This window comes from Esox lucius, chromosome 18, assembly GCF_011004845.1.
Source record: "Esox lucius isolate fEsoLuc1 chromosome 18, fEsoLuc1.pri, whole genome shotgun sequence".
Lineage (NCBI taxonomy): Eukaryota > Metazoa > Chordata > Actinopteri > Esociformes > Esocidae > Esox > Esox lucius.
The window spans coordinates 4,380,173-4,395,961 of NC_047586.1; the positions used below are offsets into that span (position 1 = coordinate 4,380,173).

Genomic DNA, 15,789 nt, shown 5'->3' on the forward strand with positions numbered 1-15,789 from the left:
TAATGTTTTTCCATGAAAAGCCCAATCAGAAGAGGGTTTTTAAAATGACCAAATAAATTGCATTTATAACCGTATACAACACAAACATATCAGATTTACTCATCAAGACCAACCTGACTTCTGTAAAAAAGTAGAACGTTTATGGATATTTCCACCCCCAGTTAAACATACTCCCACGCTCGCTTTAAAAACATGGATTGCATTGAAAGAATAAGAATCTGGGAGCATTAGTGACCAGTAATGGCTGTAATTGGGCTGGTGTACAGTTGATTTTCTCTGGCCAACGTTCATTGCAATATGCCCTTATGATCTTAGGTCTTCCATTAGAAAACAAATAAAGGTACATTAGGTTTGGAGCTCAGAGATGCACAAAACTCTGATCCGTATATATCACGTCTAAGGCCATTCTTGAGACGAGCAAGTACGTCCTCTATCCAACTCTGCGGTTTTGACTATTGGCGCCATTTTGTGCCACCTGCGTGCGACAGCTTATGACATTAACCGCCAAGGTCCGTGCATCACAAGACATTCAATAAAATAACCAATAATAATCAAACACTCTGAACGTCGAGGGCACTGGCCCGTTCAGCCCGGAGAGAAAATACAGGCTGTTTCGACTGACTGATAGTAAGAGTGTGGTTGATAGGGAGGGACCACAAGGGGCGAGAGACAAACAGAAGTAAGAGAGAGAGAGAAGGTCCATATTAATAAACTAGTCCTAGTGTGTACAGGTAGAGGTCTCTTCCTGCCCAGCGTTGCCGTCCCAGGAATAGAAGCCCTAGTAAGCAGGGGCAATTTGGGCATGGTTTAAAACTGTAGGCTATAAGCCTGTGACCGATAAAGTTGGCACATGGACACAGACGCACACACACAAGCAGGGGAACATATACACATGCAAAGAGAGGCTGATACTCTCACACACACACAAACATGAGCACCACACACCCAGAAGTAGTAAATAACAATAATAGACAGATAATTCAAGGGGATTCTGTATTAATCTGAGCTCATTGTGGCCCCTCTCTGTCGCCCTCTCTAAATATTGTCTTTCTCTCTCTCTCTCTCTCTCCAACCCTGCCTCTCCATCTGTCTCTAAAAACACTGTCTCTCTCTCAACATTGTCTCTCTCTCTGATCTGGCAATAATATTTTCTCTCTGTACGTCTGTCTGCGTTCCCTCCTGGCTCTCGTCTTTCAGCAGGGTGTGATGGTTGATACCATATTGGAGCTAGCGATGTTTTGGGTACAGCGGATTTAAATACGTACACAGTCCTTAAAAGTGATCACTACCAAAGAAATAATCCACAGAAAAACCTAAATCCAATGCCAACATGCAAATCAGTCACTGTTACAGAAAGCAACAGTGACACCAGGAGGTGGAGGAGAGTATGGCAGGGTGTGCAGACTATCAATTGACTGTTGCAGTATGTATGAAATATATGTAAAATATCCAATAATTATTTGACCTTGACAAATCAAGAGAAACTCTATGTGACTATATATATTAGCAATAAGGCACACGGTGTGTGGTATATGGCCAATATACCACGGCTGCATCGTGATTGGACACAGGTCTTAGCCATGGTATACTGGCAATATACCACACCCCCCGAGATGCCTTATGACTGTTATAAAACTTTTACCAACGCAATTAGGGCAGTAAGAAGTGATGTGATGTCATACCCGTGGTGTACGTTCTCATATACCACGGCTATCAGCAGTCCCAGATTCAAAGCACCCGGTTTACAAATACAGACATATACACATACATATACATATCTATACATATATATATACAATCTAATGTCTTGTCTTCTACCCACTGTTGCATATAACATTATATTTGACAAGTGTGCTTCTAAAGCGGCATTCCTTTGAACAGTCTCATCCAAGGGCCTGAGTCCGCCGCTTGTCCTGTCTGTGTTCCTGGCTCCGGTCTCATGACATCCTAAAGTTCTATGTAATAATACACACATATCCAGTATAATAGAAAACTTAGACATTTTCTGAACAGCGAACAAAAAAAAACAACAAAAAAAAGAAGATATTCTCGAAATAGCCCAAAAGCATAGGCGTGACGTGTTATAAAAACTCAATCATCTTCACTTTTGCGTTGCCTGTGATAAATACTGTTATGAAATGAACTAGTGTTTTTCCGAAGTATCGACGAGGGCTTTAGATTGCTGTGTCAAAGGTTAATGCATCCCATAATAGAAGACTGCGGGTGAACGGATTCATACAGTCTCTTGCTAAGATTTCCGTCACTGAGAATTGAGGTTGCCTCCAAATGTAGCCGATTGGATCAAAGCCCAGGAGTGACACCAAACTCTAGACTAATAAATCAATCAAAGTAGAAGCAAAAAACAAACATGCCTTCAACCAACCTACTGTCAATCAACAGTGATATTATAATGTGGCAAAACCATTTAATGAGACTGTACATTTAATGAGACTGTACATCATCTTGAATGCATCCCAAAAACACACCTAATACCAAATCTGTCCATGGTCCCGCCACCTCCAATGATTTGTCTCTTTGACAAATAAAACAGCTGGGATGACAAAGACTGAGAGACAAGCAATTGGCGTGATAACAGAAACAGGTAATCAGGTCAGCAATGGTCTGATTCTAGCCTGGTACTAAGCTCATGGTCTGGTTCTAGCAGTTAGTTAATTAACAATGATCTAACGGGAATAAGTCCTGCCTCCTGAATGGCACCCTATTCCATACATAGTACACTACTTCTGACCAGAGCTCAAGGCACTCTGGAGGGAGCCATTTGGGACACATTTTCCCTGGACTGCATTGGTTTGAATGGTGATAATGACGTGTGGCTGTTACATTTCTGCTGGGAGAAAACCACAGAGAGAATAAGACATGAATAAATACAAGAACTATTGAACGTCCATGCCAAGATGGACAGAAAGAGGGAGAAACGAGAAAAACAATGAACAAAAGAAAGGAAGGTAGAAGGAAAGTGAAAAAAGGATGACAGAGAGGAAAAAAGACAGAGAGAGTTTCCCTTTAGAATGGGACTGGATACATCTCCTTTGATCTGTTATTTTATTCTATCTAACCTATGATTCATTTAATCTATATTTTATTTTCTATGTATTATTTGTTAACCTACTGTATCAGTCTTTTTTTCTAAGATTGTTATAATGAAATTATACATGATGATACAAAAATGCTTCTTTATTTTTTGCTCAAGATAAAAAGCTGTTTGGAATAACATTTGTGGGTTGTGTATAAAAAAAGAAAAAAAAAGATTAATAAAGAATGTATTTCCTTAAGTCGATTTGTTTGGAATGTGCTCCGATTGTGCATTTCTTAGACTTTGCCTTTCTGTCTGTCACACAGGTAAATACAACACACACACATACAGCACGTAACAACAGCCTATACAAACAGCTTTATTGTGCAGTCATAAAGCATTGTCAGTGTTCATAGCAATACAACATGAAGTCCACACGAATTTGAACCCGGGCCGCAGATATGGAAACCCTGTGTCTGATTTGGATAACCAACCCTAAACGTAAAGATCATGCATACCTCACTTCTGAAGAGCATGCGCTCGAAATGCCAGGGTTTAAGGATCGATTCCCATGGGGTAGGAAAACACAAGAAAATGTCAAGGAGCGTAGACCACGTTGTGAATCCATCTACACACCTTAAAATGTCTGCCTCACAAACACTGTTCTCTAATTGAAATGCTCCCCTTCTCAGGTCACCGAGTCCACGTGGACCTGTCGCAGAGCTCGGGGCTGAACATGCAAACGCACAGCCTTGAATATTTCATCCGTTCCCCCATTCACCACGCCGTCTCTGCCTCACATGCTGAGACAGTTGATGAGGAGAGAACGGTGCAGGGTATATAAAACATTAATAACAACCACTTCCTGTGTGTGTGTGTGTGTGTGTGTGTGTGCGCCCAGCAGCTGTTTCTCTGCAGTCACTTGAAAGCTGGCACGAACACACACACACATTCACACACCCTCCAAGCTACACACACTCCAGAATATGCAAAAACGGCTAGCCTGGTGCAAATGAGCCACTGATTAGATAGGTCCATAATCAACAGTAGGACCAATGGGAACCCAAGGCACTTATAGGGACCAACTCATTAACCTTCATAGGGGGGGTTGGTCTTAACTAGTGCATGATGTAGTGAATAGGGTGCAACTGGGTCCCCTGCCACTGATGAAGAGGGTTGTCAGGGGAACATCTGTTAACATCAGGGGTGATGAAGAGCTGAGGAGTTTAGCCTAAGAGTTAATGTGTCAGAAATAAATGAGTACACACCAAACTGAATATTCATGGGAAGTCCACGCTACGAGTGGATTGAACAATATTGATGTAGTCTGAGTGTGTGTGTGTGTGTGTGTGTGTGTGTGTGTGTGTAAAACAGACTGAATCAGGACCAGACATCCTCATGAATAGTAAAACATGAAAAACTGCCCTTATTAGGGACGTTTGCTAGTCTCAATGAGCACAGTCAAATTCTGGCTTAGGGGTTAGGTTTAGGGTCAAACTTACAGTTGGGGTCAGAGGTTTAGGTTACTTCAAGGTTTAGGCATCATGGGTTATGTTTAGGGTTAGGATTAGGCAATGGGGTTAGGTTAGGTTTAGGCATACATGGTAGGTTATTGAGGTTAAGTTTAGGCTTAACATGTTAAGGAACATTTTGTTTGTTTGTTTTGTTTTCTGGCCCCAACACAGATATAAATACACAACTGTGTGTGAGTGTGTGTGTGTGCAAATAGGGTAACAGATGGACACACTCAGGATGTTCATCGGGGCCGAGCACTTCTCAGATTATGACTAATTAGTGTGTCAGTTACCACAACCTGCCATTACAAAGACACACAGAGAAACACACACAGACACAATTACAATACCATTCATTATATACCATTAAAGGTATTCTGTCATTTCTCTTCCTCAACCAGACACAATGCCATTAATAAGACATTACAACCAGATACCACTGGAAACACACAGAGACATTCTCACCTGCAGGCAGAAACGCACACAAACAGAAACACACACACACACATCCCATCACAATTTGTAGCCAGTGACAAAAACATTTCCCAAGACCACCAGCCATGAGCTGAAAAGTGAACGGAACGCAACTTAGAAAACAGAACTGAATGAAAGTATTAGCGCTACAGCACTACCCACTAAACCATAACATCTACCGATTCCATTTACAAACCGATGCCACTATCCAAGCATCGACAACCAACGTAAGTGGTGGTCAATCTCTGGCAAACAGTAACCCACAGAAGTAGGAGGACTAGAGAGGAACAAATACAGATACAAAGAGAGAGAGAGGGTGTGTGTGTGTGAGTTAAAGGGAGAGATACACCGACAGAGTGTGTGTGTGGGATAGAGAGAGATAAAGAGACACAGAGCGTGTGTTTGTGTGTGTGTGTGTGTGTATGTGTGTGTGCATGTTAAAGAGAGAGATACAGAGAGGTGTGTGAGAGACAAGTATAGATCATCTTGGGTCCTACCTCCAGCTACTGCAGTCTTCTTTTCCACAGTGACAGTCACAGCTGTAGTAGAGATCACCATCTTCCCTGATACCTCTGGCAGAAAGAGAGACAGAGAAAGACAGAGAAACAAAGAGGGACAGAGAGAGACAGAGAGACAAAGAGGGACAGAGAGAGACAGAGAGACAAAGAGAGACCGAGAGAGAGAGACAGATCTTTTAGAACTCCAGATCAAAGGCCTACTGCATTTCTAAATCATAATCCTGGGAACCCTGTGGGCAGGGTTTTGCTCTTGCCCAGCTGTAAATGTGAGTTAACCAATCAAGTATTCAAGGACTATTCAAAGAATCTCTTAATGAGAGAGATTCAGTACTGGGAATAAACCCGGGCATGAGATTTAGTACTGGGAATAAACCCGACATGAGATTTAATACTGGGAATAAACCCGGCATTAGATTCAGTACTGGGAATAAACCCGGCATGAGATTTAGTAATGGGAATAAACCCAGCATGACTGTGAATCTCCTGGAGCACAATCTGGACATGTACAAATAACATTTCAGAGACTCTCCACTCACCACAGCATTCAGGGCGGATTGGGAAAACAGGTGACATTGGGTGTAAGATCATTTACGAATCGCGCATTAATGCCCTTTTATTATAACGTTTGCATTGTTACTGTCTGTAATGGATATGAACCAAATGGCACCCGATTCCCTACATCATGCACTACAGTTGCCAGGGAGCCATATGTGGGCCGGTCAGTCACAGTGCGCTAAGAAGGGAATAGAGTGCCATTGGGGAAGCATCCATGCCATTCTATTCATTACCTTGGGTGGGAAATGACACGGTTATGTTGCACTACAAACAACATGAGTCATCAAATTAGCCTAAATGAATGAGCAATTCTGACTGCTGACTCAGAGTGTGTGTGTGATTGTGTGTGAGTGTGTGTGTGTGTGGGTGTGGGTGTGTGTGTGTGTGTGTGTGTGTGTGTGTGTGTGTGTGTGCGCGACTGACCTATTCATTCGCATTGGTCAGCGATTGTTCCGAATAATGAAACTGAACCAAATAGCTCAGAGCTGAGCTCAAATGCCACCCGCTTGCACTTCAAGTTTACAATGCCTAATTATGCAGACACTGAAGTCATTATTTGTTTTGTGTTGACTGTGTCAGGCTACTAATTAAAGCTGAGACGCTGCGCTAGCGGTTGCTTCTGCAAATTAGGAGAGTGTTATCGTGTTTGGTTTCCGTGGTTACACGTTCACAATGCCTCCGTCTGTCGATCTGCCTGTCTGCCGGTCTGTCTGTCTGCCTGTCTGTTTGTCTCTCTGCCTGTCTGTCTGTCTGGAAGGGGTCAGTCGATGGTATTGAGTGGTTGTCACATGTCTGGGACAGGAGGAGAACACTCCCCAGAGAAAACCCTCTGTCTATCTGTCTTTCTGTTTCTCTTTCTGTATGTCTTTCTGTCTGTCTGTCTTTCTTTGACTTTCTGTCTGTCTCTCTGTATGTCTCTCTGTATGTCTCTCTGTGTCTTATTGCAGTGGTTCTAAAACCTCTTCTGGGGGCATTCCAGATACCTCAAAATGTGGTTGTACAATGGCTCGATGATTACATCCGATACACGGACCATCTGGGGGCCCCAGGGGGAGGTTTGAGAAGCACTGGTTCATTGTAAGAGTAGTGCAACAGAAAGCTCAGTGTTCTAAATGAAACGGTTAGGAGGAGTCATGTGAAATGTTAAGCCCATCAACATGTCACTTAGGGAAACGGAATGACCTTTCATTCATCTCCCCCTTGATGGGCCATTTCCTCCCAGACAACATCATTCATTAAACCACTGACACCTGGAGGGAGTGGGACATGGCAGGACTTCATGACCTCCCAACAGCAGATGCGGTACCGTCACGCAAGTAACAGGAGGACAACCAGAAACTTGCAGGGGAAAAGAACCATGCTGGGAACAGAACCACGCAGGGAGGGAGAGGAGGAGAGAGAGAGGAGGGGGGGGGGTGAAGGCAGAGAGAGGAAGAGTGGGGTAAAGACAAAGAGGAAGATGAGAATAGGGAATGGTAATCATGCTGGGAGTTGACCAGGCTGTTTAGATAAAATACCGTCCAGTTCTTCCTGATCCTGCTGGTCAAGGTCTTCTGGACTGGTGGAGCTGTAATCCTCCTCATAATCCCTGAAAACATCTGACCAGGACACCCTGGTGGTCATCAGCCTCTCAAACACCAACATTTTCTTCACATTTGGTTCTGTATATGAACCATAACCTCAAGCCCTAACCGTAAAGAAGCCGTTAACTTTCTAACTCTGACCGGACAAAATAACCTATTTTCATTTCTGATTTTGACTTTTGTGGCGGTGGATTTTGTCTTAACAACTATCAGAAACCAAGAAGATACTGCTGAGTGTGTCCTCTGACACAGCAGGACAAATAAAACCCAGCACAGCACAGAGTTTAGTCAGTCCTTCCTGCACGACCACAGGACTAAGAAAACCCAGCACAGCACAGAGTTTAGTCAGTCCTTCCTGCACGACCACAGGACAAAGAAAACCCAGCACAGCACAGAGTTTACTCAGTACTTCCTGCACGAACTCCACGATCCTGATAGGTAGACAGCTGACTAGCTCACGATACCCTGAGTCTCTGAATACGAGCAGCTGTTTCTTTAAAATGTAAAACAAGGAGGCCGTTTTGTACGGAACATCTTGCAACGTTAAAGCTGCTCTGCCTCCATTCAGTTACAGCCTGTCTCTGTGTTCTCCCTGTTTGGGCTGTGGGTGATGGATTAGATTTCACGCCTCAGCTCGAACCCCCGCCGGGCTCTCCGCTGTTCAGACGTTATTCCAAACAGACTCCATACGTCTGCAGAAATATGCCGCCGTTTTTCGGTTACAGAGACAATCGCGAACATGACAGCTATTGATCACGTCTGGGCTTAGAAAACAATCACTTTACAACGGTTGCTAGGCCACAGCTTCAACAGCTCCCTACTCCCTAAAAACGGGCGCTAGGCTCCTTACACCCTGACAACGGTTGCTAGGCCACAGCTTCAACAGCTCCCTACTCCCTAACAACGGGTGCTAGGCTCCTTACACCCTAACAACGGTTGCTAGGCAACCTCTTCAACGTCTCCCTACACCTTAACAACGGTTGCTAGGCTACATCTTCAATGTCTCCCTACACCCTAACAACGGTTGCTAGGCTACATCTTCAATGTCTCCCTACACCTTATGGCCTCTAACGTTGACCTGGGCCGACAGGGCTCTGCTCAGAAAGTAGTACACAAGACAGGCAGTAGGGTGTCATCTGTGAGATGACTTGTGCCTTCTGCCTATGGCTGCCGGGGTGCAGGGGTTGTCATGACGACCTCGTCTGTGTGGGAGCACGGACCGTATTCCCCAGAGCCATGCATTTGTTATCATACATGCCACCAACACGTGCCTTAATTGAGTTGATGGGGTGCTGGCACTGACATCATTGCATTATTTAAATGCATCAGAATGCAGAAACCTTGATTACCCAAATGGACAAAACACGGCTCTGGTGGACATGAAATTGAAGGCACCTATTTAAAGGGGCGCTTCACTCTGGGGGGACCTCAGGTGGTGTGCATCATGTTTGAGAGATTTCTAGGTCAGTGAGATTTGTTTCACATGTAATTGGCCAGGAGCGCGGGAATGGGCATTGAAAGTGCTCCCTAACTCTAAAAGAAAAAGGTAGTCCCTACTACGGGAGGAGGAAAGTAGTCCCTACTACGGGAGGAAGAAAGTAGTCCCTACTAGGGGAGGAAGAAAGTAGTCCCTACTACGGGAGGAGGAAAGTAGTCCCTACTACGGGAGGAAGAAAGTAGTCCCTACCTCCCCTATAACAGTTCATCAGTGTCATTAGATGGTTATTCTGCAGTTGAATGACAGTTGAACAGCACAGATGAAATCTTCCCTACCTCGGGTGTCCTCCTTGGGGATGTAGTACAGGAACTTGCCAGCGGGGTACTCAGCGGCGCGACGATACCACAGAGGAAAGTGGTCCAATGTAAAAATGTTCTCCTTGTCTGACGGAGATAGGAACTTCCTGTGAGGAGGACAGAATAGAATGAAACACAGACTAAGGAATTGACTGATGCATTAATTATAGGGGGTGTGGCTTATCATTGCCAATTATTTGCATACATTCAATTGCTTACACCATTACGTTATAATGTAAAATACAAAGTATACAAAGATGGCATAATTAACCACGACAGTACTCTCACAGGAAGACAAAAAGTAAGATCTGAAAGCGATAACACTAATTTTATTACTTTGGACAGGCTGTTGGCAAAACAAAATATTATTCAAATACTATATCAAACACAAAGGTTCCTTTTTTTTATTTACACAGGCATTCCTCAAACACCCTTTTCAGATGGGTGGCTTTTTTTTGTTTTTTTACCTAAAAAGGTTCCCCCACTACGGCAATCTTTTGAACCCCAAAATGTTCTTAAGGCTCTTTTACATCCAAGGGCCAATTTATAATTCCACAATTAACAACACTGTAGACAACTGAAATGTGGGCAATGTCTCCGGTCAAAACCACATGGGTAGAACGTCTGTAGACTTTCTACTGGAGTCGGATTCCTTAGTCACAGAGAGAATACAAATACGTTGAATTCCAACCCTGATGATGCACCAGTGGTAATGGTTACTAAAGTATGTTCTAGAATGTTCCAATGGAATGCCAAGGTCACACCCACAAAGCTGTGGTTCGTAATTCATTTGCTATTCACTTGTACATAATAAACATTTAACTGACGTGTATTTTTTGGTGTTTATATACAACAACGATGCTATGGACTTCCAGGTTGGTGATTTCATGAGGCCTGTTGAGACATGTCCACTAGCGGACATCTTGCCTAGCGTTTGTGCTTCTTATCAAGCAGCTCAGTCAACCAGGAAGGACTCACCAACACCTATACGCTTGGGGGACAACCAACCCAGATGGTTCCAGGCTACATGCTTGGGCCCCTGCTTTTGTCTATTCAAAATGTGTTCAAACACCCGGATGGAATGAAGCAGCTGTACTGCCAGAAACTGAATATCTTTTTTAATAATGTCGTTGAAAGCTTTGATGCTGCATTAGTCTGCTCATGAGCAAATGCAGGAACCATTCCAGTTTTGTGTTTAAAAAAGACAAAAAAAAATAATGACCGAAATGAACCGAAATCGGGTCATTTTCATGTCATTTTACTGACTTGGAGAAGACCTTTCGTCTGGAGACAAAGACGAGATAGAAGGGTTCACAGGTCACAGGTCACACAGCACGAGGAAGGAAGTGAGAGTGGATAAAGAGAAGTTAGCCAGGTTCAGAAAACAACATTCTTGACAAATTACACCACAACTCAGAACCTAGAGGAGTACCTGTCCCTGTGGGATGATCCAGCAAAAAGGTTTTAATTTGAAAAAATCTTTATGGTTCCAAGTAGAATATTCTTCTGTTCCATGTATTACCATTTTTAAATGAATTCCAAAAAGTTTTTTCTAAAAGACAGAAAACTAATTTGGCACATACACACACACAGATAAAACTTTGTCCAGAAGATATATAACATAACATGGTCAGAAGAGTGTCAGTTTTGGGATTATGTGGTGTGATTTTGAGTGTGTGAGTGTTTGAGCATAATTTGGAAGGTGGAAGAAATCAGGGCAGAGTTTTAAAGAGCAAAAGGACAATTAGAGATGTCTGAATTTGATCTGAATTTGGAAAACAATCCCAAAACTGTAAACCACTTATTTGTGGTAGTTGAGATTTTTTTAAATGAGCAAATCAAGTGGAAACAAAGCTTTTCGAAAACTAGTAAACAGAACAAGATTTGCATTTCTAGCAAAAACGTCATGATGAAATCATAACACAGGATCTGTACTGAAGGAAGAGAGTGGAGTTTCTCAGCAGTTTCTGCAGAATAAATGACAATTTCAGGCACAGAGAACATCCCCTGGAGAAAGGAAACCTAACGGTCCGGGGCCCGCTAGAGCTCTACTCCCTCCCTCCCTCCCTCACTCCCTCACTCAGGCACTCATGAGTCTCACCCGACCACCTTCCAACACAACCTTCGTTACAAAGGTTCGTCCGACTTACTTGGCGACACGCTTCTCACTGCCGACATATCTGGTGACCCTCATCAGACCCGAACGGGTTCCCAGGAAAGCAGTTTCCACCCCCTCCTCCATACTGACCACACAGAGGAGAGACACAATGAGGAGATGCAATGAGGAGACACGGTCGTCGATAAAGAAAGTTTCGCCAGACGTTGAGACGCGGTCGTCCAAATGTCTGGCGAAACGTCAAACCGGCGACTCTGGGCTGTGATGCCGTGACGGTTACCCAGAGGAGTCCAGCATGACGGCTGTCCAGTAGGCCTCCATGGGAGCAGTCACCACAGCGTCGAACAGAGTCTGTCTCAACAGCTTCTCGTCACCTAGGAGACGCAAAACACAGCGCTGGTTACTAGGTCCGTCACCGTGGACGCAGGCTCACGGAGGATTTACAACCAGACTAGTCCTGGGGCCGGGGTGAAAGAGCAGCAGTTCCAGGCGTGAGAACCGTGACGACGGAGGACCGATTCCTTCACTTCAATCACGTGGAACGTTGAGAACCGTTTCATGGTGTGCATTACCCCCGAAGGGGCCCTGTGATGGTTACGTGAGGCCGTAGGTGTAGAAGCCATGGATCACACAAGACACTCTGCACTCGTTTCAACTTACACTCCAAATCAGGCTCCTTCCCTGTGAGGTATCGAAACACAGCCTGGTGCTGGGTCAGCTTACGGTGGTGAGGGTCAATGTCTGTTTCACAGTAAGTCCTAAACACACACGTATGCACACGCACACCCGCACACACACATACACACACACACACACACACACACACACACACACACACACACACACACACACACACATAAAGAAGCATTACAGAAACACTTAGGTGCAAAGGCTTCTGAAATAGAGAATCACAAATAACTGTCACATAATCCAACACACACAAATATAAACATACACACAAATATAAACACACACACACACACATAAAGAAGCATTACAGAAACACTTAGGTGCAAAGGCTTCTGAAATAGAGAATCACAAATAACTGTCACAGAATCCAATATACACAAATATAAACACACACACACACACAAATATAAACACACACACACACAGAAGCATTACAGAAACACTTAGGTGCAAAGGCTGCTGAAATAGAGAATCACAAATAACTGTCACAGAATCCAATATACACAAATATAAACACACACACACAAATATAAACACACACACACACACAAATATAAACACACACACACACAGTAACTCTCACCACTCATCAGCGATAGTCACATCGGGCTGCATCAGGTCGTTGAGGCCTGTGGATTAGAAACATCCGGTAAAACATCCCAGCGGAGTACCGTGACCCTGGCTCCTCAGGCCCATCGCTCCGGGGCACCCAAGTCTGGATGTGAACACCTCGTCAAAAACGCCTGAGAAACGCATTTGGACCATTCCAATTGGTCTCAGGAACAGAAGGGCTCGGCCGGAACCAGAGCCAAGCCGTGTTTAGATCAGCAGTCAGTGGTTCTGATACACTGTACAACACCAGTCATTGTGATGTCAGCGCCAAAAGAAGACGCCCGTCTGGGACTAAACTGCGTTTCTTAGGCAACGATGGAGCAGTACAATACTTTGATTTGTCGGGCAACTCCTCTACTGCCGAGCAGAGTTTCTTGGTCAGAGAGAAGACATACCCTCTTTAATGGACACGTTTCCTGTGAAGATGAATTCTCCATGGCCTCTGGTCAGCACGATCCCAAGACTGCACGGACAAAACACCAAGACATCTTTCCACATTTCAGATTTAACAGGAGCTACCATTGTTTGTACGACATTCTGTGGATTTGGAAGAAGAAGCGTATTTTTATTGTCCATTTTAAATCCACCAACCTGAATGGTGTCTCGTTGATGGTGGTGTAGAAGTAGTCATTCTTCAGGAACATAACTCTCCTCTGGCAGGTGTGTTATGCCGCCGTGTAAGAACAATAAGGATATTAAATGTATTTTGTTGATGTTTTGTATTTTGTGATTATGAGTTGTCATCATTTTTACCACTCCGTTCTAAAAATCCTGCTATTTTATGTGACTAACCCCTTTCTCCACAGTGGCTCTGACATCTAAGGACATACTTCCAGTCTCTCCTTTCACCATGGCAGTTCTCAACTAGGAGGGAAAGAAAACACACACGGCGAATGAACAAACACACACACACAAATACGCGGAAAGCAGCAACGGTCTCACTGCATTTTGAGCAGCGGTTATGTAAAGGTGTCATTATTTCAAGACTCACCTTCTCGTCATCGTCCTCCCACTCCACCTCCGACAGGTCAACACTGTTGTAGTTGGGTTTCGGCTTCAGCTTCTTCCCCTCCTTATACAGAGGTCGGAGGTCAGGGTGGGAGAGGATGTAGCCATTGTTGGTATTGAGAAAAGCGTAGCCGTGGACCCCCAGCTGCCCAGCCATGGAGTGATTACAGGAAATAAACACAGTCATTTATTGGACAAATTGATCATTTAAAAATATTTTCCCAATTCGAAAGACTGAATGAGGTCTATAAAACCTCACGACAAAAGAGAAGCACACAGAAAAAACAACATTTCAGTCAGAGCAGAGGAAGATTTTCAGAAGCAATAACGGATGGGGCACAACATCAGATTTCAAGTAGAAAGTTCAGGGATTCAAACCAGTGACCTTTTGGTTGCAGGAACAGCCACAATGCTGTTAGACCCCAAACAGTTGAGAATAAACAGTGTAATACATGATGTTGGAGAATATCAAACATGGGGGACATTTTGTGACATTAAAAGGGCTCAAGGGTCTGTTACCTTATATCGAGGAGCCAATCGCATCAGTTCTTTCAGAGGGACATCTGTCCCCACCACACCCAGGAGGATCCCATGGGACAGCTGACCAGAGACACACAGAACGACATTAGGACACAACCACACACACACACACGTGTTCACACAAACACACTCCACACTCCCACACATGAACACACACACACACAGGTTCACACAAACACTCTCCCACACGTAAACACACACACACAGGTTCACACAAATACACTCTCACACGTAAACACACTCACCGTTTCTTTCTTCTTACTGAACACAGGCATAGCTACTGTGGTCATGAGTAGCAGGCTCTGAGCACGAGTGTTGAACAGCTAGGGAGAAAGAGGAGTCAAGAAGAGAGGAGACAAAAGGAGACAGGAGGAAGAGGAGTCAGGAGGAAGGGGAAACAAGATGAGTCAGGAGGAAGAGGCGTTAGGAGGAAGAGGAGACAAGATGAATCAGGAGGAGGAGGAGGCAGGAGGAAGAGGAGGGAGGAGGAAGAGGAGTCAGGAGGAAGAGGAGACAAGAGGAGGCAGGAGGAAAAGGAGTCAGGAGGAAGAGGAAACCAGATGAGTCAGGAGGAAGAAGAGTTATATGGAGTCCGGAGGAAGAGGAGAGGAAGAGGAGAGGAAGAGGAGAGGAAGAGGAGAGGAAGAGGAGAGGAAGAGGAGAGGAAGAGGAGAGTCACCATTAAACTTGTTATTTCAGATCTATCTATCTATCACTACACTAATCATAACTAATAGTAACCCTTTCATATCTATCACTACACTAATCATAACTAATAGTAACCCTTTCATATCTAACACTACACTAATCGTAACTAATAGTAACCCTTTCTGATCTATCACTACACTAATTGTAACTAATAGTAACCCTTTCATATCTATCACTACACTAATCGTAACTAATAGTAACCCTTTCATATCTATCACTACACTTATCGTAACTAATAGTAACCCTTTTATATCTATCACTACACTAATCGTAACTAATAGTAACCCTTTCTGATCGGTGAACTTAAAAACCAGCTGGTTTAGCTGTGGTACATATCTCCATACACCACAACCCACAACAAGGCTCCCACAACTGTAGCCGTAGGCCAGAATTTACCTCTTCAGTGTTTGGCAGCTGTGTGGGTGGGAGTGTGACAACATGGCATGGATGAAGACAGGGCACACAGCATCAGACAACATGGAGGACACAGAGATGGCAGACAACGTTAGATGAAGAAACAAAATGGCCGCACCTTGGATAACAGAGAGATAGAGTGACAGAGATGCAGAGGTCCAGTCCTAAACAGACCCTAAGACCCAGACTGTGTGTTTGTGGAGATCTGAGAGGATTTGATTGGGCATCA

At 44.0% G+C, this 15,789-nt stretch overlaps 1 protein-coding gene across 12 annotated transcripts in view; it reads right to left on the reverse strand.

Moving 5' to 3' along the window:
* The window catches only part of cacna2d4a (calcium channel, voltage-dependent, alpha 2/delta subunit 4a), a 109,700-nt gene that overhangs the window by 72,451 nt on the left and 21,460 nt on the right, over positions 1-15,789 (reverse strand). For 8 of the 12 annotated variants that reach the window (XR_004574723.1, XR_004574722.1, XR_004574721.1 and 5 more), the window contains 15 exons: positions 15,543-15,560; positions 14,684-14,761; positions 14,418-14,498; positions 13,882-14,043; positions 13,683-13,754; positions 13,482-13,543; positions 13,286-13,353; positions 12,862-12,907; positions 12,249-12,346; positions 11,869-11,962; positions 11,623-11,715; positions 10,739-10,756; positions 9,452-9,579; positions 7,613-7,693; positions 5,520-5,594 (listed from right to left, as the gene is read on the reverse strand). Coding sequence is in view for 9 of the 12 variants with exons in the window: in XM_034287674.1 (XP_034143565.1) it covers positions 5,520-5,594; positions 7,613-7,693; positions 9,452-9,579; positions 10,739-10,756; positions 11,623-11,715; positions 11,869-11,962; positions 12,249-12,346; positions 12,862-12,907; positions 13,286-13,353; positions 13,482-13,543; positions 13,683-13,754; positions 13,882-14,043; positions 14,418-14,498; positions 14,684-14,761; positions 15,543-15,560 (1,174 nt within the window). In the remaining 3 variants the exon portion in view is untranslated. The remainder of the gene's footprint in view (positions 1-5,519; positions 5,595-7,612; positions 7,694-9,451; positions 9,580-10,738; positions 10,757-11,622; positions 11,716-11,868; positions 11,963-12,248; positions 12,347-12,861; positions 12,908-13,285; positions 13,354-13,481; positions 13,544-13,682; positions 13,755-13,881; positions 14,044-14,417; positions 14,499-14,683; positions 14,762-15,542; positions 15,561-15,789) is intronic. The other 4 variants (XM_034287677.1, XM_034287676.1, XM_034287680.1 and 1 more) reach the window with 4 other exon arrangements.